This window comes from Pundamilia nyererei, unplaced genomic scaffold (assembly GCF_000239375.1).
Source record: "Pundamilia nyererei isolate P.nyererei 1_Seehausen unplaced genomic scaffold, PunNye1.0 scaffold00235, whole genome shotgun sequence".
Classification (NCBI taxonomy): domain Eukaryota; kingdom Metazoa; phylum Chordata; class Actinopteri; order Cichliformes; family Cichlidae; genus Pundamilia; species Pundamilia nyererei.
This window is the reverse complement of record NW_005187636.1, coordinates 671,078-698,206: the sequence shown is the minus strand read 5'-3', so window position 1 is coordinate 698,206 and position 27,129 is coordinate 671,078. Positions and strand designations below refer to the sequence as shown.

Sequence of the window (27,129 nt, the reverse complement as noted above, 5' to 3'; positions counted from 1 at the left end):
CCCCGCTTATGTTTCGTACCTTTAGTGAGTTTGAAAACTCACCATTCCAGTTTTTAAGTCTTCTGTTTTAACTGAATATACACTCAAATATGCGAGTGTTGCTTCCTCTGTAAAGCATAAACCGATTGTGATACATTTGTGAACTACTTGAAATACCGGGATCTTTTGGCACTTTGTCAAACTAGGCCCACGCAGACTTCTTATTATCTGTGCGAAGACATGTGGTGGTTAGGTAAGATCTTCCATCAGCTAACATTTCAACTGGCCAACTAGAGTGTGACTCACTGGCACTTGAGAAAAATAAAAGACGGACCCTCAAACACTTTGATGTGTGACACCATGCATGCAAATTACACAAAAGGTTGATCGAGGTCCTGAAAAGATAAAAAAAGTGGACATAAAATGTGAGCACAGAAACCAGCTGCTTTTACCTGCTCTTTTCAAACTGCCACTGTACCTCTGGATACTGCAGCCTACGCCACAGGCTTTACAGCATTAACAGACACTATAACGATGCACACTCTTCTTTAGAAGGAAAGCAATTTAGGCCAAAAGAAGCAGTTGGATGGAACAGGGCCAGGATGAACAAAATTGAGTTCTTCACACAACAAGCTACAGGAAATATCTATGAAGCTCAATTCAAATGAGCCAATTTTTGTAGTAAAACTTAAAACAGACAGACAAAGATACAAAATGAAAAAACCAAAATTTGTACATTCACATACAATGATTGGCAAGTATCAACTGGTACATACACAGATGAGCTAACTGCTGTAAAGAGCCTTTGATACCAGAGTGATCCTTATCTGAGGTCACCTCCTAATTACACTACAGATTTCATCATCTTCAGTTTAGGTGCAAGCATGCTGGCTTAACTTGTAATGACCACCACATGTAGAGTTCTGTTAACTTTTATGTGATGGCCACATGTTTTATGATTTCCTATACATATCTGATTAAATAAAGACCAGAGGCTTTGTCCATGTTGCGTGAAGCTTCAGTCCAAAGAGAGGAGTGAGAGAAGACACGAGTCATGGCCCATTTTATTATCACGCTAATCTAAAGTGGTGTTACGCGCTTTGCATCTTTACATAGCAACACTTTTGGGATCCGAGGTGGATATTTTGGAACCGCAACTGATAATATTCAAATGTACAAAGTACAAAAATAAAATCTGAGAACTCTGAATGCAATCTCAGCTGTCCAACATGAGATCTGCTCTTCTACTTCTCGCCTTTTTTCTCTCCGCCTCACACTTAGCTGCGAGTTGCTAGAGAATAAATCTGTTTCTCCATTTCTTGTAGGAGTCTTCCTCAGTATGACACAAACACACACTCATGCACACCCACACTTTTATGCACACACACACTCACGGAACATACAATTCCCTGTCAAACAGAGAAGATGTCCTTTGTGGAAAATTAAAGGAAAAAAATAAATACAAGCCATGTGGTTCCCTTCTCTGGTATAGTCTCTCATGCCAAAAGCTCCAGTTGCAGGGAGGCCTCCGTTTCAGTCTTCGGGCCCTGCGTTGGCACCGTCATGGAAGGAGGTGGGAGAATTACAAACTCAAGCAGTTGTATGTTTGTCCAGCTGTAGATACAGAGGTCCCAGGTCTGGTTCATGGTTTCAGCTCCCATCATGAGAGGTAAGTAATGCAAGACCTTTTTTGGTAGGTCACGTAAAGACTGTGGTCCTCTCTCTCTCTCACTTTCTCTCAGTAGTAGTCACTCTCAGCTTTCAAAGGACATGGCAGAGATGAGCTGCTCCACTTTGTAGGCCAACCTCTGCTTCCTTGCCTGTTCATCCTGATCCAGGGCTGCTGTGATCTGTGCATGACAAACCCCGCCCAAAAAACATCATCAATAAAAATATACTGTGAAACACTTGCTTGTTAGGATTTGTTCACAAATTCAGATCTAGTTACATTTAAAAGAAAATAATACCAATGCGCTTTTTAAATTTCTTTTCCTTTTCTTTTCCCAGATTTCTATATGGACATCAGATAAAAGAAAAAATAATAATTCCATCACTCCCTTTGACTTTGACAGCTTCGAGATATATTTGTGCACGAGTCTTTCGCGTTTTATCTTCTGAGCCCCATCTTTTAAATTTGGCATTTGTCAAGTTGGGTTCAAAAGACATTCAGACAGGCTCTCCTTTTCATTCTCTCATCTAGTGTCAGCCTTGTCATAATAAATCTGTGTAAGAGTGATGCCAAAATACATAGCGAGAGCCCTTCATATGCATTACCTTTGATATGAATCCCTGTATCCAGATGCTGCAGCCATTTGAATACATGCTTTCTGGTGGCACTGTGCATCTATTTGCTACTCTTGGCTACACTTGAATGTTGTGCTTTACTTAATTATTAATATTTTAAACAAAATAATTCATCGACCCATCTTATGCAATATGCATTTTAAAAAGTTCTGAGGTAAGGGATGAATAAAAAATGAAAAAAGCAACAAAAAAAAGTGTCATCTTCAATGTACCATTTATCCCTGTCGAGTGACATTTCAGCTCACTCATTTATCGTCTTTGGTTTTATATGCAGGCTCAATGAGTTATTTTGTTCTAAAATACACCAAAATATCTGGTATTTTAGACACTGTGTTATTTAAAAATATTTTCTCAATGCCCAAAGAATGTAATTATCGTAGCAAGAGCTTCTTTTTGATTGGCTTATTAACCTTTTCTGTAAATTTGACTTGGAAATCATATCAAGAACTGCTTTTTTTCCTTTTTTTTAGCATACCATGGCAAACCTTTATTTGCTGCCTGTCCAGATGCATAACACAGAGTCTGACTTGCCCACCTACCATCATCCACTCATCTGCGTAAGTGCTCTTAAAGGCTGGCAGCTACGTAACAGAACGTTTCCTCCTCCACTTTGGGCCCGACAGCAATCTATAATTAATCTGCAGCTCTGTACGCAGGTGTAGCTCCCACTGCAAACTCCCAAATCCATTTAAGCAAGCTGAAGCTCTGGTCTGGTTAGCCTGACACACAACCTTTGTGAAGGGCTGAGTAAGAATGAACAACTGTTAATGGTGCTAGATGAGGTTTTTACGCACTGCACTCTGCTAGATACTGCAGGAACGATGGTGCACGTATGTGTGCGAAGTGAGTGCGTTTGCGTCCCTGTGCATGTGTGAATCAGACAATGGCAACTGCAGCAAAAGCGAGCATATGAGATTTATGGCGAGCAAAGGGGAAGCTGACTGGATAATGGGTAAAAAGAGAAGGAATGCACAGGGAGGAGGTAGAGAATAAGAGAAAAAGAGAGAGGTACTATGGTCCAACATAAAGGTCAAGTTAAAGCTTCCCAGAGGATGTGCTGACATTAGAAGCCGAATGTCTCTATAAATGCTCTCTCTTTCTTTCTCATCGTCTTCCCTCCTTTTTTATGCTTCCTGCGATCTGAGAGGATGTGTGTGGTATTGCCCATGATTCTGCTCATGAGAACCCTATATGACAGATTGTCTACTCTAACTCGGCACCAGCAAAAGGACAGAGCAACATGCTGAGAGCTTGTAGACATTCACTTTCTTCTCTACAGATCAAGCGTGCTGCCTTGTTAAGCCCAGGTCTCGCTAGACTTCTGGGCTTTGGGGAAGTCTACTGAAGACTCTTAGCTGACCTCGCCAACCTTTTCCAGTTATGAATAGTCTGGAAGCACCAAGGGCAAAATATAAGAACATTAAAGTGCGGGGCAAATTTGTGGCACGCCTCTCGTTCAAATTACGCTCACAATCTGCCAATAATTAGCAGCTGATTGAGTAAGGCGGCAGCTCATTACGCAATCAGTGCCTGGGACTGCCCTCAAGGTAAATTCTGTAAATGAACGAGCTCAGAATGTAGTTCATAGGAAGGATTTATCACAGAGTAACAAAAGTTTAACAAGACTGAGATTCAACCTCACCTGAGAAACACGCCAGTATAATAGATCATATTGTATAAAACTTATTTTCAGGAATTTACGTAACACATGCAGTTTGACATATTACAAAAGAGAGTGAAAATTAGAGACAGTAGAGCAGGTTGAGGAATATGTTGTTAATATGGGCAGTGTTTCACTAGGACAGAGGTACTTTAATTAGCAAATACCCACACTCCTCATCCCTCTTTCTAAAATGCCAAAATAGTCATAACTAGCTGGAATTGATAAGTACGTTATTCATTATTTGTGCTTTTTTTTTGTCTGCAATCAAACACACATCCCTTTACATTCCTTCTGTTATTCTCACACAAATCCCTGTATACTACAGATAGAGGTGCTATTCACTGCTGAAACACTGGCTGCTCTTCAGTTGTTATGCAAAATAAGTGTAATCAAAACAACAAAAACAAACACCTAAAACAAGAAAAATAAGGAGCACAATGCCAGACACACAATGCATCTGAATGACAGGTTTGAGACCACTAATATCGCTTACCTCTTCACTGTATTTGCTGACGTAATAATAGATTTCGTTGAGAGCGCTGAGCATGTTGAACTCTGTGGAGTGGAGTCTGGCTTGTTCTGCCAAATAGGCATTCATGTCCTGGTCACTAATGGCTGGCAGCCGGTTGATGTCGGCATAGTACCTGGGGATACAGACGAGGGGAAACGTCACAGACTCGCTGAGTCAATGCGATAGTTCAACTGAGGCTTAAATTCTTTTATACAGTATTTCAAATTTGGATCCATTATATCACTTTCACTAACAATGAATGCCTGCTAACAGTCACTGACAAAGCTTTTACTGAATCTGGCTGAGAAATGAATACATGAAAAAAGAGCATTATGAATCAGTTTCCCCAAAGATCCAACTCTCATTGTATGACGATACAAAAAAAATAAAAAATAAAAAAAGATGTGGGGGGTGTTAGCATGCTGTATTAAGTGAATGCAACGGCCCCTACCTCTCTACCCAGCTCTTGTAATTGGGGATATCTTTAGCATAGAGCAGCTTATTTGATGGAGAGTCTTTGCCCAGGCGGTGCTCTGAGGTGGAGCAAGAATCCATGAAGGTTTGCGCTACTACAGACAGACAGGCGTCCGTGATGCTGCTCTTATGGATGTCAAAGACAAACTGCGGGTTCTTGATCACATTTACCCAGAAACGCAAAGGAAGGCTGGCAGACAGAAATAAAAATAAGGGAGATACAGAAAGGCGTTAATAGATAGTCACATGCAATCTTACTTTTACTGTCTTTAGTAGAAAACCCCTTACCAATTGCTTTTCCATGTGTGACGTACGTCTGTGTCGTGAATGCCGTGTTTGTCTGCCTGCTCATCCAGGAAGTCAAACATGTATTTGATGGCCAGGGGAAGGGTGCTCCCTCGGTGGACTGTACTGAACAACGTCTCAAACAAGTCATCAACAAATTTTTGTAGTGTACCCTAGTAGAAGAACGAGAGTAAAGAGATTAACAATGCATGAGCAACAAGAAACAACGATTATAACAGAAGAAAAAGCAACTGTGAACGCAGCGTTATCATAAAAAGTGACAAACTTTTCTGTGGCCACAGAAATGTATGAGAGAATACTGACGTACCTTGGTAGCTAGCAGTCGGGTCAGATAAATCTCAGAGACCATCTTGCTGCCACGATCTCCTTCCTTCTGATCTCCATGCTCGTGGTTTTTCACCAGATGCCAAACCTTTACACCACTTTCTAGATCGGGGGTAATCATGGGAGCACGTGATCGGAGGCTGTCTGGACTCCCGGTGTAGCGGAATGAAGAGTCTGTCCAGGACAGGAAAGAAAAAAGGAGAGGGAGAAAAAAAAAAGCGATAGAGAATTATTAGCAAGCCTAAATGACTGTGATTAAAAAAAGCTTCCCTTAGGTGTAGCATCATCATGTAAATTTAGCATGCACTCACACCTACTGTACATAGAACACCCACAAACAAACCCACACAAGAACACACATACACAGCCCCTTTCTCATTTCCATCTCTGCTTTGTAACTCATTACACAGCCGAATCCTCTGCGCTCCTCCTCCTCTAAGCCATGCTATAAAGGAAATTGCAATAATGGATAATTTCTAAGAACAACAAAGTAATGAAAGGGAGGAGGAGTTGTGGTGTCTAGCATTGCACGGATTAGTAATAGCCATCTTGAGACTTGAATCTTAAATGACACAGAAAATGGATGAAAACAAGACTTTGACCTCTGTCCTTCACATGCAAAACCAAATTATTATTGTGCAGGACTAAAAATACTAAATATGTATTACTCTGCTTATTGACTCTACTTTTTCTTCTCTCCGTATGCCATTATTTATCTGATGAGTATTTGCTTTTCATCTTATTCATTCTCTGTCTCTTATATAATCCCCGTCTCACCGACTGAGACACTGTTGTGCCGAGTTCCACTTAAAGCACTCATAATTGGTTCTTCCTCGCCACATTGTGCCAATGCCAAATGTCCCTGTCATCCTCTAATCAATACATCAAAAGATTCCTGCAGCAACTTGTTAAGCACTGTAGCCACCATCCTTCATCCATACATCCCTACCTTTGTGTACCTCTCCTTTTCATTCTCTCAGAATGATACTGCTTTCACTTTCCTTAATTAGTTGTCATCATGGCAGGTGGCTCTCTAGAGATTCAGGATCTGAGCATCCCAATGAGGATTTCTCTCACATGTCTTCAAATGCCGAGCTGAACAACTAAGCTTTTGCTGCCAATAAAACCACATACCTTTCAAATAAGACCAAACTGCAGCTCTGGAACGGGCACTAGGGACACTAAGGGATGATGTATGCACTTGTGTGCAGGGTGGATTGAGGACCCAAATCCCATCCTAATCCAGTCACTGTTTTTTTTTTCTTTTGCTATTCTACTTTTTTGTGGGCAGGGCTATTCTTTTGCCTGCACCGCAGTCTTTTCCTAACTCCCCGAAACACTAAGCAGTGACCTGCAACCCTTTCCTGCTTGGCTGCAATTCGCAGCTCCCGGACAGAGCCAGTCAGTAGGGGAGTGTGTTCAAGCTGATTTTAAAGCTAATAGGGGGTTCTGGGGGTGTAAATTGAGTCAAGATGCTAAGCACCGAACGTGAAATTGGTATGAATCGATCAGCAGGTGTCAAGGTGCAGCTGTGCCCGCTGTGCCAACCCATGATTGATGAGAGCCAGGATCATGCCAGCAGAGGCTTTGCTCTTTATGCCGTGCACAACCAGCTCCAATGCCTGAATAGAATATATGGGTATAAAACTCCAAAGAGAACAAATTAAGCTTGACAAGAAACAACCTACATAATGCAGAGAAAGTGACTTTCCTTTTGTAGTTGTACTCTTTTTTTTTACATTAGTTTGGTCATCCATCATCTTGCCATCTCTCCCAACAACCTTTACGGTGTTTTGTTCAAAATAAAGTGATGACTCAGTACGCTGCAATCTTCTAAAGGTCATCATTGAAAATATCGTTACACTTTATTTTTCACAGCACATAAACTGAAGATGATGGCCCATTTTGGAGTGTCCATAGGTGTCCACTGTTAACATTTGTAAATAAGCATAATTGGTTGGAAAGATAAGGATGCTGTTAGCTCTTTATCTGAGTTAGATAGTTTAAAGGCAGCGTTCACCTAGTGCCGATCCTGATAATTGGCTATGCTCACTTATCTTTTTCTGTTTGTGTGAAGTATCATTCACAGAGAATAATTAGCAATCACAAGTTGTGTGCTGCTGCTGTGTGTTTGGCATAGGACCAAATGTTGGCACCCGGCAGCACAAACAACAAGCACATCTAAAGCATGTGAGCGCCTGCGTGCATAGGCACTGCATGTACTGTGTGCATGCCCACGTGGGCACAAGTATGTGTGCAAATAGCAACCCAAAATGTCCCGCAGAGAACGGATCTTCATTATAAAAAATATTATAGCCTCAAAACTAAACAATGGCTTTCTCTGTCATTCTCTCTCAGTGTTCTTTCCATACCATCCAACAGAGGTTGGGCCTGAACTGTGAGGCAAACTGCAGCATTCACACAGTTGGAAGGGGGTGGGGTGGGTGGGGGGGGGGTGGAGAAAGCAGCTAGAACCTCTCTAAAGAGAAAAAAAGAGTAGACCATTGCTTTGGGGAAAGAAGATTTCCCTTTGTTCTTATCTGAAACAACTAATGTAAAAGTACTTTGATGTATCTATCAAAAGCAGCAATAGCACTACATCAACATGGATTTAACTGATGGCTAACCCTCACAATCCACCTGTAATTACCTAATATATATGCTACATCAATCAATACAATCAATGCCAGCCAAAACAAAGGCATATAAAGAGCAATCATGTCTAGTGACTCACCGTATCTGCTGATGGAGGTGCGCGATATGCTGGCTGAGGAAGGGATGTTGTATGATGAGGTCTGCTTTGGCACTAAAGCCACCACACAGCGGTCCGACACCTGTGTGATGAGACAGATTTCACAAAAATCAATCTTTTAAATAGAAAAGAAGCATTCCATGTTCATACATGTGTTAAATATCTCTCTATTCCTAAAATAAAGTCCCACTATTCCTTGTTTAAAACCCATTCTCCAGAGAGTTTTGTGGGCCACCATCACATACCGCGTGTGTGTAATTTATTTATGTATCACATGTTCTCACAAATGTTTCATACCAAAGAGAAGACTACAAATGGGAACGTAGGGGACTGAGTGAACAGTCCCATGAGCAAAACACATCTCAAACCCGTACATCCTTCCCTGTCATATCTGCACTCCCTGCTGTTCTCTACCACAGCCCTGTGGCTTTTTTCGGAAGAGCAGAGTGCTGTGACTGCATGATGGCTGTACTCAACATGACTGTCATTGTCATCACCCTTCACAAACCTTAGAAACATGATGTAAGCTTTGGAACTGGGATAAGATGCTGAGAGAAAGAGAGAGGAAAATGGAAAAAGAGAGTGTCAGATGGAGAGAGACAGAGACTAGAATGCTGAATGTCTCATCTTGTGTACACTTGACACCACTGGAGAAAAAAAATGGGGTACGCAGGTATAATAATAGCAATAGAGAAGCAGCGAGTCAGAGTCAAAGAGAAAGACGAAGAAAAAAGGCTGTGTAAAAGATGTTGTGTCATGAATAAGACACAGACACTGGGGTTTATCCCCACCACCCCACCCCTGTGGTGTGGTAGCCTGAGAAAACCTGACATAACTTACATTTGAAAGGACATCCTCAAAACTCTTTTTAGAGATCTTTCATCAATCTAGTATTATAATTAATGGGTCAAAAAATGACAGTTTAGTTACAGTTATGTGCTACTAGTGCAGCTACAGCAAAGGAATTTAGTCTGGAAAATGCAAAACACAGCAAACAAAACCGGTGGTTCTTTTCTGAAAACCAAAACAACAAACAGCTTGTTGGCTGGCATTTACAGCTCACCCCAAGGAGGGATTTCTGCTTCAAACCCAGTGAAGAAAAACTGATGAGCCTCTAGTGGAGAAATAAACAATAGGAAAATGCCAGGCTCCAAAAGGAATACCTCAAAGAATCTATAGAAAAACAGGAAATTAGGCTTTTCATTTTCTTTAGCAAGAATGGACCCTTTTGGGCTCTCGTTGGGAAATGAACCACTGGTTACTGGGTTGGGCATTTATGGTGCTTTTCCCCGTTCTGGAAAGCCACCTTCTCTCATTCATGTCTTCACCCGTTATTTCCACTTTCATAAACTAATCTCAGCTCTGCTGTTAGCTGGAGTTGCCATCTGGTCTCTACTGAACAGACACTCGAAAATGGGGATAAAGTCTGGAAGAATCCTCTTAAAGAAGCAGCTCAGGCACCAAGGCCTATTGAAGGGAAATGAAAAATCTGCTTCCTAACCCCCACTCGCGACTAGCATCTTCAACTGTCTCTCTCCCTTTTCACCTCTTGTGCATTTTGCTTTCCTAAGCTTAATTTCTATGGCCTCTCCGTTTTATAGCCACCTCTTGGCTGACAATCCACGGACCAACTCTAATATACTGACAGCGTGGACTTCCGTAAAGTTTGCACCGCTATTCCTGTGATACATTTTCTCCTGGGAGCATGAAATAGCTTCTCTGCACCCCCTCCTTCCACTCCCTCCACTTCTCTCTCTTTCTCTCTGCTTTTTATGGCTGACATAGAGGCTAGAGCAGAGATGGGTCCTTGTGATAGTAGTAAATGATTGAAGGCGTGCAGATTCGCCCTTCAGGGATAATCCAGTGTGGGGCTGATAGTGGGCAGGTGTGATAAGGGCTGTGGGCCCTGCCTGTGATAAGACCTTCCATTAGACAGTACAGAGTGGACCAGACAGCAGAGAGTGGTCATCCTAGATGTTTTTTTTCCCCTTTTCCCACCTTCAGCCCTCCCCACACAAACCCACTGTTCTGGTCCAAGCCTGTTACCCCTTGGTATCCCATCTCGTCTGGACTGATGCCCTCAGATCATGATGCTTATCACACCTACGGACTCTGCCCACTAGCTTGGAAACACATCATCTGTGCATGTTTGTTGTCAGAACTGAAAAAATATGAAATGGGCTATTATACGCAAACATTTCTTTCTTGGATGGCAACAGGAAAAAAACTTTAATGCAAATTTCCATTACTTTATAATGGGATATTAGTTCTTACAAATATTTCGGCTATAAATAGACAATAGTTTTCCTCCTAACCAACTTTTATATTCCAACTTGACAGTCACAGCATTAGATTAATGAACAGACAGAAAAATGAGCAGTATCTGTTGTGTCTGGGGTTGTTGAAAATAGCCTAAATGCCCCAAGTCTGCAATCTGGGTAACCGGACTCTACTGGTGTGGTTATCAGTCTCTCCTCTTCCTACTCCTTCACCACAGAGGAGGAGGACACACAGAGGTCACCACTCAGGCTACAAAAACTTTTAAACCGCCCTTATTTTAGCATTTTGCAATTTTAGGAAGAAGCAGTATGAAAATACGTCCACTATATTCAAGGGAAAAAAACAGTCTATGCATTTGCCCCACAATTGGATGTGGAATAATATCATCTACTAAATAACCTTGTTGTCAAACATAATCAAAGTAATTGAGTGCACCGTGCACTGGGAACAACATGCTTGGCCTGTCTGCAATTTGAATCATGGGGAAAAACAACTCTGGCTACAGCTCACGATAATGCCCACTTTAGGAATTGTCAGTGCTGCCTTCAAGTGATCTCAGTAATTCTGTAACTCTGTAATTCTGTTTACTAACTATCCAGTAGCTCCCCCACCCCCATCTTTGTCTTAAAATGACAAAAAGGGAGGGTGGAGGAGGAAGAGAATGGAGAATGAGAAGAAAGTGCCAGAAGAGCTTGTCTTTGACAACGAGGAAGATTAAGTAGCAAAGCAAAACTGAAATCAACAATCAGTCAACACCCCCCCCAAAAAAACAAAAAACAAAAAACAAATTCAAACCCAAAAAAACAAAAACACATTATCCAAATTATTATTATCCAAAGGATAATACTTCATCTTCAGTTTGGATGAGTACAACCAAGTGAAATGAGAATATATACTGTTGTATATACAGTGTTACAGTGTGCGTCTATACTTTTTAAACCATGCAAGAAAGAGTACAATAAAATAAAATAAAATAAAATACAGAAATATTGGAAAGGTTGGAAGAAGGGGTTTGAGTTCCCTCCCTATGAATCCAAAGGTGATGAACAAGGAGTCTGAACTCATTTTCAGTGTGTACATTTATGTTTTTAATTTTAGAGTAGTTGGGAAATGAGGGGGAGAGCAGGGAGGGTGCAATTCCACATTCTGGTTGTGTAAACCATTATTTCCCATGTGGCAGAGTAAATAGCCAATGGGGTTTCTTGGGTTGCTGTGAGCCCTATGAATTTTAATGCCTCTGTCTAGTCCCTGTGTCTCTACTATGAGAGAATTAGCAAATACTTGAGCTGATGTTCAGACTCACTTTGCATATTTCAGACCCCCTTTCACTATTTCCTGCTTACCTCTTCCCATTTTTTCTTCAAACATTTCCCGTCAGTCTGGGGCCTAATGAGCTGAGCTTCCTTCTTTTCATATGTAGCCAGATGTGTTGTCACAGCTGCCAATGCAGTGCCATGATGTGTGACACAAACACACACAAACTCATACATAGGGGACTATTGCCAGCTCATCAAAACAGCAATGAAGTTTCAAAGTCGTTCCATCCTACTTTGATCCCTTCCACCACTGACTGCCTAATGTTGCAATGCCCCGTCTCCTCCTCTCCTTCCACGCTGTGTTGCCCTGCACTCTACATGGCGTACACTACTGTGCCTTCCATTCTAGGCACGTTCTTACATCCATAATCAATAGCAGTCAGAACTGCTATTGAGCGAGTAAATAAGTTAAATGGCCACACACATGTCGCTGTGTGTCCTGTTGCATCCCTTGGCTAACGATGGCAACCAAACTGTGACAGAAAGAACTTGAAAAACAACAACAACCACAACACAGGCACATTTTTGGTGTGGAAGCAAACATACTGAACTGCTTTATCAAGGATGAAAGCACTGCAGTGACCAAGAGGTAGGCAGAGCTTGAGAGGAAGGCAGAACAAAAGTGAGTGGGGAAAAAAGTCAAGGGAAGAGGAGATCTTATTGCTTGTTAGCGAACTAGAAAAAATAGAAAAGGGAAACGGCTAAGGGCAAAATGTACACAAAGCAAATATGTAAGTAAATAAATACATAAATAAAACGTGGCAAAGGGGAGATAAAGGTGAGAACAAAATGGAGGGCGACAAGCAAAAAAAGACAAAGGGGAAAGAAGCTGCATGGTGCCAAGTCCTGTGTGAAGGACACTGTGATGTGTCCCATCTTCTAATGACTCCTACATCTGTTAAATTATTCTGCTTGTTCTTCTGGGGCAAGAGTTCAGATTGACCCCCTACTGCGAGGGCTTGAGCTTCACCACCTCGTAGCCATTTTCTGCTTCTAGATGCACATGTGTCTCCTTTCCCCATGGTCCCAATTTTCAAATCCAGCCAAAGCTGCATCCCAGCTCTTAAGCAGGTAACCCAGAATCAAACTCCATGCAGCCTTTAAACAGACTGTCCCCCTTGACTGGCTAATGAGAGCTGACTTAGGATGCAAGATTCATGACCTGCGGAGATAGTTCTGAATTGCCTGTTTATTTCTTTATTCCTTTTGTTCTTCTTTTATTATCTTATCTGTGGCTTCCACTAACCCCGTCTTGTTCCCCCCCCCCTCCCTCTTTGTTTACGATGTGAAAAGCCTTAAATTTCCCAGAAAAAAAAAATGCAGAACTCTCCTTATCAGACAGCCACGTCTTTAGCGGCCTCCGTTTCTCTTTGTTAAACAGAGGGCAACAGGTTCGCCCATGGGCTCTCAAATTGTGGGGTGTGAAAGGAGGTTCCAGAACTGAAGAGACAGAAGCAGGCAGTCACAGCGGGACTAATTGTTGCCAGCATAGAAGTCAGAGAACGACAGAGAGAGGGGAAAGAAAGAGAGGGAAAATGAAAGAAGGAGAGCTGCTTTTCCTCCCCACTGGAGCAGCTTCATCTCTCCAGGGAGGGGGGAGAAGTGTCAACTGAGATGCTGAGAGTTCATCTCTCCTGCCACCTGTACAGTAATTGTCCTCTATTCGGAGTCACTTGGATTACACCAGGCATGGGCATGCAAATGAGGGGTGGAAAATTGGCTGCCTAAAAGTCAAGAGCAGGAAACATCAAAGTTTGCCAAAGTGTGCGGCACAATTTGAATGGTAAAATCCACATCAGGAACTAAAATGAGACGGGGGTGTTTTAAGATGTAAAAAGCAAAGTTTGAGAGTGATTAGGAGGAATGTTGCTCTAAAGCATTTGTGTGTGTTTACCTGGTAGTGCATGAGAGTGTTGAGTCTCTTCCAGTCATTTTCAATCTTAGTTGTGATGTCTTCATCTTGCAACACCACACGAGCCATTCGTCCCTGGCGCCATTCTGAAAGCGCAAAAACACAAATACTGAATTATGAACAACCGCATAGTGCAAATTATACATCATAGTGAGCCATAATTTAAAACCATATGTGGAGGATGCTGTGAAGTTACATAATATTGGTTTATGCAGTGTTTCCAGAGATGGCTCCCGTGCAGGGCAACTGTGAATTCCTATGACGCTAAACCAAACTCTCACCTTCCAGTTGGTGAAATGTAACCTGCTTAGAATAAAAGCACTCTACAACCACACACACACTCACACACAAAAGAGCAGATATAAGTAGCCTGTATTCTTGTACGGCTCTCGGCATGTGCGCTCCTCTCACAGACTTGGATTGACACGCATCTTAATTAAACATTACACACGAACAATTGCAAGATGTATATTCAGGCAGGCTGCACACTTTAATTGGTACTTGTGTCACTTACGCAGCAGTTGGCCCATCGGGGTCAGAAAAAAAAGAAGAAGAGGAGAGCAGACAAGACAGGATGAAAAAAAATGAGCAATGAGAAAATCACCTCCTTTCAAAGGAAAAAAATAGGAGGTAGGGGTAACAGGTAGAGATTATAAGCACTGTGGGAGGGCAGCAGCTCTGACAGGTCATTGTGGGGTAATGAAATGATAAGTATGCTAAAAGTGGAAAGTGGATAGCCACTGTGGGCCTCATACTGGTAGCAATCATCAAATTGCTTCTCATTCACTAAGTTCTATGACTTTGTGCATCCGCCAGATGACCATATGATATTCCTGTTTGACATAACATACTCCTCAAACCCTCTAACCTACAGTCAAATCTCCAGATAAAGCTGAAGAACAAAAGACGCTCTTATAGAGATGCAATTATTTTTGAGAGGGAGGCAATAGATGCACTGAGAGCGATACTGTGGAGTGATGGATGGTATGCAGCAAGCTGTGTTTTTTTCTCCTCTTCATGCATATGAATAGAAAACGAGAGACAGAGAGAAGGCAAGGGATGGAAATGGCAGTGCCGCTGGTTTGCCATGCTGCCAGCTCTTACTTGTGTTGGCCACTCACACACCCACATCATAAACACAAACACGCACACACAAAGACGAGCCCACTTCTCTATCTCGATCTACTTTGTCTTATTGGCGCTACCAAACAGTAAAAGCTGCCAGACGGAGGGATGCGCCGCATACTGTCAGTCAGTTTGATAGAAAGCCTGGCAGCAGTACACTGAAGCTGGTTACCTGGCTGGGCTGCTAGAACACAGCTTTTATCACACTAATGCACCAATAATCTGTACACATGGCTAGATTTTCTCTGACTGATACATTAATCTGTGGGTGTGAAGGACTTTACACCTGCCAGCTGCATCTGTGAGTGTTGTGTGTGTTTGTGTATTTATTTGTGCTCGGGTGTGTGTGTTTGCGCCCTACCGAGGTCCATGTCGACAGCACGTGGCCGCTGAGAATAGGGCATGTTCTTGTAAACAGCATCCAGTATCTTCTCCTTCACTTGGGTGATGGTGTCACAGTTCAGCACCTTTACTGGAATCTCTGGACTGTTTTCATTGTCTGGGTTCACACAGTTTAGGATCTGGAGTGCAAATAAGGGAAAAGAGAAGAGTGGGTGAGGGGACGAAATATCAAAGAAAGGGAAAACGTGAGAGCAGAGCAAAAAGCTTGAGGTGTCCTGTTACTGGCTGGACTTTGGTCCAGCTTGAAGCTTTGCCCTCATTAGAGTCTCCTCGGAGCATGGCAGGAGCTTTGAAAAACCATTTCCGCTCTTGCTGGCATCCAGAAATCTAATTTCACACCTTCGGCGGGACACCAATTTCCAGCTCTGCCGGGGTGTTAGCACGTAATGAGCCAAATTCCCAGTCAGAGCAATCAGAGCATTGTCATGTCACATGCTGACTTTGTGAGTGCTTTTTTTCTCTGTGCATTTGTCTGTGTATATAGAGGGCTATGTTTGGTGTGTTCCAGTCTCCACAGCCACCCACTCTGATGTTGGGCCAACACTGGAGGTAGTGGGATAATTAGTTAATTTTCTTCCTGCACTAGAATGAAGAACTCCAACATAGCAAACATGGCTATGACATCTTAAAATCTGATTTATTGTTTGGTATATTGGAGTCTGTGTGTCTGTGCATCTTGTGAGCAGCATTTTAGCCACAATCTTACTTAGACGTTTCTTAGTCAAGCACAACCTGTGCTTCAGTATGCCTTTGAGCCAGTGTGCACAGTTCCTGTGAGGCTGGTGAAGTGTGACTTACCAGGGTTTTGTACTCGATCTGTTGGCGGATGAGCTTGTCTTCACTTAGGGAGTAACGGGCCTCTCCAGTGATAGCGTCGATGGGCCCCTTTTCCATCTGCTGCTTGATGGCGCAATACAGCATGAACAGAGGCTCCCCAGCACACTCCTGCACACACACAAACAAATCCACAGATTCGCACATGAGAACAGCATGTAACATCAGATTTTTCAAGATATCAAAATAAACAAAACAAACTATCACTGTATTGGACTAACCTTGAGAAACTTGTGAAGGAGGAAAGCGAACCAGTTTGTCAGCATCTTCTCTGCAACCGATTCTGTCCTGAAAATGCATTAAAAAAGTCTAAATGTTACTTTTTAAAATCTTATTTCAAAACATTTAGTATGAAAGAGTTCAATATTTCAGGAGGTTATAAGGTTATAAACTACAGGGAGGGTATCTTGACATCACTGACCACAGACAGACATCATGGATGTCAGTCTGTGGTCACAGTGAGTGAACAGAGCAGATCAGGGCATTTGTGCATGTACGTGTATGGCCTGTGTGTATGTGTGCGTGATTGAGTATGCATGAGTGTGAGCCAATGTGTGCGAGCTTGATTATTCACGTGTGGTTCAACACAGTGGGACATCAGCAGCTGTGACAAGCCTCAGCTGTTGAGAGAGACGAGTGCTGTCACTGCCAGGTAACGCCTGATCACAGCCAAAACGATCTCCTCTCCTCTCATTTCCTCTCTTCTTCCTCCTCCGTACCTCCTCTCCCTTCCCAGTCAATCACACAGGGGGTACAGCGCACTGCCGGGCTTGATTGGGCATGAAAAAACACAAGTGTGCAATGACCCCTCGACTATTTCTATCACAGAGAACATGAGAGGACAGTGTATGACTCCTTTATGATTTCGACTCATATCTTTCTCTGAATGCCAGACAAACATCCTCCCACTGCCTCATTAGCACCATCATGGGACACTAGAGAAGCAGAAGCTGCACTTAAATAAAAAACAGAATCCAGCCAGGTGGGAATGGTTAACGAGCATGAAGCATAGATGAAAGGGTTAGTTCTGGGTGGACAAGCACCTGAGATGAATAACAACAAGTAGCTTCCACCTCATCTAGTAAAAGCGCTTCTACCTCACTCTGTTGTTATTTGACGACTGCACAAGGCTTCCTGCAAAGAGATTTAAAAATGCTACCTGGAACACACCAATACCAAGCTGTTTTGGAACACAAACTTTTTTTAACAGCTAGCTTTGGCCTGTATTATTGTCAGTGTCATTCCTCCTGCTAGCTCTAACATAGCTACTACAAACACTAATCACAAGTTAACATGCCATGGTAAAGCGCCCCATAGGACTGCACTGCTGTTTGAAGCCTGCGATTGTCACCTGGCCGTGAATGATCACTGCCAGTCAGTCTGTCCATGAGCATTGCCAATTTAAATGACAGTGCAGTGGAAAAAATGACCCTCTTAATGTAGCAGGAAATTACTGTGATTACTCTGGTGGATATGATGGAAGGTCTTTATAGCATACTGTGCTGAACTGGGGATTAGCTGGAATCGGAGCAGCCAGGTATTAAAGACAAGTTAGACGGCTTCCGTCTCCTCAATAGTGCTAGGCATGATTATACCTATTCAGGCTCTGAATGGACCTGAAGGGAGATTATGACTATTGTGGAGATAATTGCGTTAAGTCGTGTTTGAAGGCTATGAGCAAGAGTCTGGGACCAACGCAGAAGTCCCAGCAGGATTGTGTGAACCAGCGAGGTTACAAGAGCCAACAATTTAGTCAGTGAGACGAGATAAAGCGTCAGTCATTCTTTCTCTCTCATTAAATTGAGATTGAATGAGGTATTGGTCTATTTTTTACTTGCAAATACAAAACTTTCCTTCAGCTCCAGGACAGAGGAGCAGAGGTTATATTTTGTTTTGAATGATGTGCGGTCGAATTGTGATGTTGTCTTCCACGCCTGGAGGCTATTCCCCTGCCAACGAGAGTGCTGGCCAGTCTATTGGCAGCTTGTTGAGAGGATGGAGACTTGTGTGACAGCTTATTTGAAGTGCGATGTGCCAACGGGGGGAGCGTGTACATTAGTTCACCCAGTTTCAGGTACAGGATGAGGGAGTAAACAATGCTGAGGAGCTGAAAGATTGCACGCTTCTGTGCATGTATGTCTGTGTGTGTGTGACAATGCATTCTCTTTGGGGGAAAACATACAAGCTCTATTGTTCTGTCCTCTTTGTCATTCCATATACGTACAGTACTGTGCAAAAGTCTTGCACCACTTATTTTATTTATGGAAAATAGGTCCACCGATTTACTGAAATATGTAGATATAAATAGAAATAAAATATATAAGGCAAAAATAGACATTGTACAACTCTACCAAGCTTGAAAGTGTTATGACCACTTTTATTCTTCAGCACAGCCTGAATTTTTACGCAACCTTTCTCATAATTTCTTTAAGTAGTTCTCTAGGCTTTTTGAGGACATTCCAAAGGACATGCATTGGACATAAACACATTCCTTTGAAAATGGAGAACTTTGAAAGACTTGCAGAAAGCCTGAGGAACTGTTGCTTAAGACCGTTTAAAACTATAAGAAAAATCTGGCTCTTTGGAAGCAAAATACCAAGAAATAAGGGGTGGCTCAAGACTTTTGCACAGCACTATATCTACACAACAGAGAGAATACATACATAGAGAAAGACACAAAGTATTTCTCCAAGGTCTCAAAAAAGTAATTTGAAAACATAATAAGGATCCATAAGAGCCTGAGGCTGTGTTTTCATGCTGAATAAACTTGAAGGTATTGTGGAGTTTTTTGGACAATACTCCAAATCCCTGAGTAATTGCCCTCCTTCCTCTACAGGAATTCACCCCTCTTTATACCCCCCACCTCATGCTTACCATGTGCCCCTCCCTGCCTGTATGAGACTTGAGTGTGTTAGAAGTTAATGGAACCTATTAAGTATTTTAATAAGCTCAGCAAGTCTCGAAGAAGGAAGTCAAATAAAGCCTTTGTGAGGGGGCTGTGCTGACTCCCCTTTAATATCTCTTCACTTGGATGTCGGGCGGGGGGGAGCCCTTTGTTCTCCTCCTTCTCCTTCTCTTCTTGTCCTCCTTCTCATCTGCCTCCACTTCCTTCTTTCTATTAATTGAGTTTCATTAATGAACATCAGGATTTCATTATCCCACATAGTGCTTAAGACAGGCCCCATCTCTGGTCTCCTAATGGCAGCTAGGGTGGACTGGGGGGGCTATTTTAGCAGCCAGTTGAATGTCTTTCAGTGAAACTAATGCCAAACACAATACTCACTCTCTTAATAATGCTGTACTCCATTGCTCTGCATGGGCGGAAATCTCATTACAAAAACGCGTAGGAGAAAAATAATACAAGATTGAAAAGTCTCAAGGTGATAGAAGCAATGTTCAGTGATTCCATTAAAAGAGCATTATAAAGAAGAGAAAGTGAAACTGGGTAAATCAAGAGGCTTTGAGAAAACTTATAGATGGAGACAATGGAGAAGAGACTTTAATGCATAAAAAAGCATGTTTTGATAGGGGTCATTTAATCTGTAAAAGTCTGAGAAACTGGAGGGGCAGAAAGATGGCCAGAGGACAAGGTACATATAGAGAATGGGAGAACTGGAATGATAGGACACAGAGAGAACGTGAACACAAGAGCACTAATGGTGGTAAATACAATCCAAACAATATGGGGTGCTTCATCAACTCCACTTAGCGCACTGAAGAGTGTTAAAATCAAACACAAAGCTTAGATATCACTTTCAAAAAGCTTTTAGGAGAATGAAAGTGACTGTGAGCCAAAATCATTCCTTATCAAGGCAAAGACAACAGAAGGTATTTGAAATCTTTACATACCAAACAGACAGGAGTTTCTCTGAAAAACAACCCTCAAAAGAGCACGAGTGCACCCTTCAAATATGATTCCAGGAACTTAATTAACTGGGGATGATATATGCTGCATAAATGCAAGATAATGTACAATGTGCTATAATTTGTTGTCACTAGTCTGATATGATTGATGGTAAAATGGGGCCTGGCACTCTGCTGAGCTTAAGAGTAAAAAGTGCGTATATGTCGCATTGCAACTGGTGTATAAGATTTCCAAATTCCCCCCTGGCTTTCAGAGACATTCAACCTACCATCAAACTTTCTCAGTGACAAGAGCTGTGTTGTATTCCTTTCAGCTACAATGAGGTTAACTACTTCCTCAAATACTGCAGATGGCAATGGTTTACTTTTTATGCTTACTCTGCCAAGAGGCATGTCACACGGATTCATTTTAAGTCTGTGACATAATTCTTTAACCCGTTCAGTGTCAAAGATCAGAAATATTTTTTTAAATTGCTAGCTGCATATTTATTAAAGTTATATACATATTAGTCCATATATCCTCACGTCTACAGTTAGTAAATGCACCATCAGATCTGTGCAGACACCTTACGCGTTTTAAGGAAGAGGGCTGTTTCTTTAACATGCTGTTCTATTTAACCCACCTTTAAACCTGCACACTTAGCAAGAAAGCTGCATACCTTGAAACTGCACAAGGATATTAATTAATTAACATTATCATTCCCAATGTAGTGTAGATAGTGCATCAGCAATTAAATACTCAAATATAGAAAACATGCTATCTGGAGATAATCTCCCCGTGTGAGAGACAGAATATTTGAGAGGACTAGAGAAATTAGCTGTAATGGAGGCAGAGGTGGTGAGAAGTAAGAGGAGGTGCGGTGTCAATGCTAATCAGAGCCTGCTTTTACAATCAGCATCTTCAACGTGCTGCAAACTTAACTTGGAAATTTATCTGTGGAAAGACTTGCAAACCTCGGTATAATCTGCTCAATTAATAGGCTTATTAGTTGTTTAATTAGAATTCCACACCCGACACCCCTCCTCCCCTTTTTTCTGTGCAAAAGCTAGTAACAGCATGGTGCTCCAGCTTCCCACACAAACTTACTGCACAGATAACAGCTCAGTTCGATGACAAAGCTGTGCATATATACTGTACCTGCTGTGTTTTGTAGTATAAATATACACTACAGTATATAGCGTTCATACTCTGAACACATCTCACTGTAAAGCTTTAAATGTTCCCTGTAGAATTTTCACAGACGTCTTTTATTAAAATACCTGTACATGCGCACATAAACACACATACACTTTTGATGTCAGAGATGTGCGTATACGAGCAACTGCAATCTTTAATAAACAACAATTTGAGGTCATTGCATATTAAACTCTGGTTACCATTAAATTGTGGGATCGTGATGAGCCGCTTAAACCCATCACAGATGAAACCAGTTCTCAGTATTTGTAGCTCTTGTCTTTATTGTTTTCTCCTGTAGAGCCTGCTAGTTTGAAAACTTGGTTTGAATTGAACTGAATGAATAAAGTGATTTGGTTGCCTTGGATGTCCTTGATGTATGTTGCTGAACTATTGTAGTTGTGCGAATTTTGCACAAGTGTAAGCTCACTAATTATGCATTAGAAATTCATATCACTGGAATCCAATATAGTCAGCACAGATTTATATCTGTGTGTTCTAACAAGGATGATATCTACAGAAATACGCACTGTACCCCAAAAGATACATGGTACAAAAGCACAAGCATCTGTCCAAATACAGCTATTTTATTAAAGCAACAAAACAAAGGGCATCTTAGCTGGAATAATAGCAGGTGTTTCACTACCTTGTTATATGTAATAAAAAACAAACTGAGGAGATGTGACAGAAAAAACAGCTGAACGGGAAAATGGCAACAAAGCACAGCCCAGCAGCCTCACTCTACGGCCTGCACAAACACAATTACTGCTTAGAGAAATCTTCAATTTGACTATCATCACAGATGTGCGAGCGTGTTTGAACGTGTGTGTGAGTCAGCTGGCTGGCTTCATGTCGGCTTTTCTCCAAATAGGCAACGAGGAAGACAACAACAGCAAAGAGCCATGTCAAATCACTAATCCCTTAAATTTTTCATAAAAATGGGGACTGAAATGTAAAAACTATAGGACATTTAGCCCTCCAGGCTACAAAGGCGGGACCCGAGGATTATGTACCACTGTGTTCCTAATAAGAACATAATGAAACGGATAATGAAAACTTAGAGGTGACATGGAGCCCTATTGTCATGTAAAATAACAGCTTAATCCAGGTCCATTTGATGCTGTGATGCTTTAGTCAATTCCTCTGTCAATATGCAGGGTTTTTTCTATCTGGCAGTAATTTAAGCTCGACTATTAACGTGACTTTAAAAAAAAAAAAAAAAATAGAAACATTTCTTAAATGTATCTGAAATAAGGAGCATTAACAGCAGAAAAGGATGTTTGGAAACAAAGCAGCTGCCTGGTCTCACGGTCTCATCTTATTAAGTAAAGTAAACATAGTCAAAATCATGCACAGAGCAGCCAGGCTTTACGAAGGACTGTGATGGACTTTGCACATATTTTTTAAGCTACTTTGTTTGCCAAAAGCAGCTGCGGAAACCTGAGCAGGAACTTAGTAGGTGTTTAAAGTTTTAACACGTCATTCTAACTTCCCAGAGAAACAATGTACATTTGATACACAGGGAAAAAAGTTCAGCTGAACCACTTAAATGTTTTATAAAGAGCCTGAGCTCGGAGGATAAGTTAGAGTGACACTGGTATTTAGAGAGAGCGGTGGGAAAGAGGGAAGCTAGAGGGAATGTGGAATTATGCAGAGAACTCAGATGTTGCTCCTCGTGCAAATATTGCATGTTGTTTATCTCATTGTGCTGCAGATGTACAAGTTCCATAACACTAATTACAAGTGTGATTCTGTGAAGTGTCTACATGGAAACATGGGGAAAAAGGAATGCACAAGAAACATGAGAAAAAGGTTATAGAACATATGACTCTAAATCAAAACCTATCCATCTGTCTAAAAACGTTATATGATGCTGCACCTCTTCTTTTGCTAATGAACGTTCTGTTTTTGTTATCTACGTAGCTATCAAAGAACAGCATCGCATATGAGGGGATAAACAGTAATGCTGTGTGTTTTTATCCTTTCTGGCTCAATATTATAAAGCTATGCCAAACAAACAGCATTACTGAGGATTAAGGCATTCTCATTACAATTGTGCACAATAGAGAGGCCTTTGTTTATCTTATTTAGTGTTCATTCATTTCTTCGTTTAACTATTTGAAGCTTTATAATAAGATGGAACAAACAAGTAAGGTTTAAGTTCAGTTGGGCACGATTCAAGTCTTTATATCATGAAGGAACATTATTGCCGTGTTACCTGCGCAGCAGCAGTTTGGGATGGTTCTTGCTCTCCAGGTTGCGGTCAATCAGGTCTGACAGCAGGTGTTTAAGGACATCGGTGGCATACTCCAGTCGTCCTTGAAGGGCAGTCATGATAAGTGAGGCCACATTGCCGCGGTCCCTCATGGAGAAAGAGCGCTGCATTTCCAGTGTTCGGATGAAGGTGAGCAGGAACACTTTGTTGTTGATGAGCTGGCCAAACAGCTTCAGGGCCTTCTCCACGTTCTGCTGGCCATTACCTGACACCTGCACCGAAAAAAAGAGGCAACAACAGTGCATGAGTTAAGGCTAATGAGTATCAAGCAGGAATTTGTTTAGTAACACCTTTAATGATACATTGCTGAAATATTGGTTGAAAAGGTTTGTTGCTCTTTAACTTTCTTTGTGACCTTGCCTCACAAAAAATAAAGATTTTTTCCAAAGGCACCAAAATCTTCACTCATGTTTCACCTCAGGCAGAAAGAAGCTCTGGCTCATGATGAGTAACTGAGAAGATCTTAATCAATTATTGACCGGGTCCCATTAAAAAAAAAAGCATTGTACACCGAGTTAGCTGTCACTTCACTTTCAAATTAAATGTTAAACAAGCTTTCAGGGTAAAACAATCTAAGTAATATTCGCTTTGTACTTGTTTGAGCACCCATGACTGTTTTTCTGAAGTTTGCATAAAAATATGGGTCCTCTGGCAGGCAATGCCAAATTTATGTGACTCACCAAATGCCACTGCTCTAAGATGTGACATTACATTTCCTTTGATCTCTTGCAAACACGGCTAGCCTTACCTGAGCAACTATCCACTTAACTAACTACACCTGGCTAGTTAGGCTGACTCACACTGCTGACTTTAATCTCTACTACGATTAATCTTCTTATCCCTGATAGTTTCATCCTCTGGACACCAGTCTCAACAACATAAAATAAAGTCATTTCCTAGCACTACTCTGGCCCCTCGAAGAGGAGGAAAAAGTGTTAACCAGCCAGTTTTTCCCCCCCATTGGAAGAACTCAAAGTTCTGCTTGAGGATTGGGAATTACTCACTTCATTACCCCTCATACTGCAGCCACTGGTGGATGAAATAGCCATGTGCTGAGACCCTGTTTTCCATGAGGGAGCTTGCATGTGAGGTGTATATATATGTGTATGTGTATGCTGCCCAGCCTGACTGACTGTGTGTGTGCGTGTGAGATCAGAGTGTAGAAAGGATAGATGGCACACTGGTATCCTTTCCCCCCTTCAGCAATTTCCCACTTACGGTTAGCCTATGGGAGAAGTGGTCAGGGCAGACATGCCGTTTGGCTCTCTCTCTTTTGTCCACTTTGTATATTTATGTATTTATTTCAGCTCAGACTGAAGTTCCCTCGTCCTTCCTCTCTTTTTTAAAAATGTATCTCTCTCTTGCACTCTGGTCATAGTTACCTCCAGTTCTCTGAGGACAGGATGATCCTCTATGCCGGGGAAGAGGACCCTCATGGCATAGGTTCTGTAATCCAGATAGGGGATACCAGCTCTGTCGAGGTCGCTGGTGAGCTCATTGATGTCTGTCTGTAACTCGGCAAAGGCTAGAAGAGAAGGAAGGCAGAGAAACGAGACAATTTGAAGGGAGCGCTTGTGAAAGGCATCCTGAAAATAAAACTGTTATTTAATCCCCAAGGACCATATATGTGAATCCTTCTTATCTTCATGGGGCTTACTGCTGCTATGATGAAGATGACAGAACGCTCAAGATAGTCTTCATGTCAGAGGAACTCAATATTTTACATCTCTGTTCTAAAAAAATAGATCTCTCTCCCTCCCTCCCTCTTTTACATTCACTTTTCACACACATATACACACAAACCTCCTTTTCTTACTCATTTTTATCTACCACCCAGTAAATTGGCTGAAGCAAAGGCCCCAAAGAGTGTGGCATCTCAGTGTGAAGCTGCAGGTGAGCACTAGTTAATTGGCTCCATCCTGACTGACTCTGGTTCAAGCCCACGGCTCTGTTGCCTTGCTTTGCCGCCCTTGGGGAGGCTCCCTGCCTGCAGCCTATCACAGGAGCAGCAGTCGTCTCCTAAAACCCTCCTCAAAACCCCACCATCTCTAACCAGTCTTAGCCCTCACCTCCTGGTACCAAAGTCCCCTGTGACACATTGGTTTACACACCAACACATGGACTCACAGTGTATATATACACTCATAAGGAGGAACTCTGGTAGCTATCTAAATCCACCCCGCGGGGAAGTACTCGCCAGGCCAATGCTAATGGTTAAAACATTAATCTTCTTCTGTCCTAAGGCTACCTGTGTATGATTCCCTCTGTTTGCCTACTCTATGTGCCCGTCTGTCTGTATCTGTCATTGGACCATTGTGTTCTATTACTACATAATAACATTGGGGCAGCTGATCAGGGGTAGCTGGAGGGGATAAGTAATAAGGTCCCCTCTGGCTGATGAAATCGCCTCAACACTGTCAGACCTAAACCTCACTTTTGCCACAGACTAGCTAAAATAACCCCAATGATAACAGTAGGAGTAATCAACGGTGTTTATTTCAATGTAGCGATGTGGGAATGATGTGACGCTCACATCTAAAATAAGTGCTCACTTTTGTTTTAACATATCATGGTTACAAAAATATATATAGACATACAAAGCGTGAACACAAACACCTGCTATGAAGACATGACTGTAGAATTACAGCAGAATTTAAAATACAGTTTGAACGTTTGTGCGTCTCATATCTAATGTGTGTTCGGTTCCTGTATGTTTAGAGTTCATGTTAGCTGTATGAAAAATCGCTTCCAGCATGCAAACTACTCCATGATGAAAAAGGTCACATAGAGGGCTAAATAAGTTAATCTTTTGTGATAAAAAACAAGGATGATCCAGATTTGACGTAATGTTGATAATTACTTAAAACATGCAGACAGCTCTGATTGATTTGAGTAACACATACACATATTTATGCCTTTTATTTGTTTTGAGTGATAAAGAAGCCTATTGGTTAAGCAAAGCACTTAACAAACATTTAAGTCTGTATCTACTATTCTACACTAACACTAACCTTCTTTGCACTCTAGGGCAACTCGTGACTCCAGGTTGTCCATTTGCATCTGCAAGCGCTTAAGGGTCAGATCATTTTCACGCGATTTTCGCTTGTAGGCGATCAGGACGAGGATGACGATGATAAGGAGAAGACCGCCACCTGCAGCGATGCTAACAATGGCCGGAAGGGTCAGCAGGCTGTCAGACATGATGTGCACGGCACCTGGAGATACGTGAAGGCCACCTACTTGAACCTGTCAAGAAAGGCAAGAGTCACAATGAGACTGTTAAAACTAAAAGAGCGATTGAAAACATGCAGTTGAGCTGTATGTTACATGATTGTTGTTTTACAGAAATGATTAAGCCAACCAAGTATTGAAAATTAGACCAAAACCTTTTCAAATATTGTCTGCTAAAACTGCCTGCAAATACTTGACCATTATCACGTTGAGAGGGAAATAGTACGAACATTGCATTCAATAAGCAAGTGGGTAAATAAGAATAATTGCGGTGGATTGTGGCAGAACCTTCTGACATGTAGAGCACAACCATGCTGCTCTCGCTTCGACCCCTTTTCTTCAGCTGAATTAACAATGATGAGAACACAAATAATAGAGCTTAGAGGTTGACTATTATAAAGAA

At 41.8% G+C, this 27,129-nt stretch overlaps 1 protein-coding gene across 2 annotated transcripts in view; it reads right to left on the bottom strand.

The window, feature by feature from the left end:
* Window positions 1–6: 6 nt before the first annotated feature.
* The window catches only part of plxna2 (plexin A2), a 160,186-nt gene continuing 133,063 nt past the window's right edge, over window positions 7–27,129 (bottom strand). For both annotated transcript variants that reach the window (XM_005749017.1, XM_005749016.1), the window contains exons 20-32: window positions 26,507–26,741; window positions 24,878–25,020; window positions 23,439–23,707; window positions 16,404–16,470; window positions 16,147–16,293; window positions 15,308–15,467; window positions 13,804–13,907; window positions 8,296–8,395; window positions 5,545–5,735; window positions 5,220–5,389; window positions 4,909–5,121; window positions 4,440–4,590; window positions 7–1,829 (exon numbers count right to left, since the gene is read on the bottom strand). In XM_005749017.1, coding sequence (XP_005749074.1) covers window positions 1,734–1,829; window positions 4,440–4,590; window positions 4,909–5,121; window positions 5,220–5,389; window positions 5,545–5,735; window positions 8,296–8,395; window positions 13,804–13,907; window positions 15,308–15,467; window positions 16,147–16,293; window positions 16,404–16,470; window positions 23,439–23,707; window positions 24,878–25,020; window positions 26,507–26,741 — 2,046 coding nt within the window. In that variant the 3' untranslated portion in view covers window positions 7–1,733. The remainder of the gene's footprint in view (window positions 1,830–4,439; window positions 4,591–4,908; window positions 5,122–5,219; window positions 5,390–5,544; window positions 5,736–8,295; window positions 8,396–13,803; window positions 13,908–15,307; window positions 15,468–16,146; window positions 16,294–16,403; window positions 16,471–23,438; window positions 23,708–24,877; window positions 25,021–26,506; window positions 26,742–27,129) is intronic.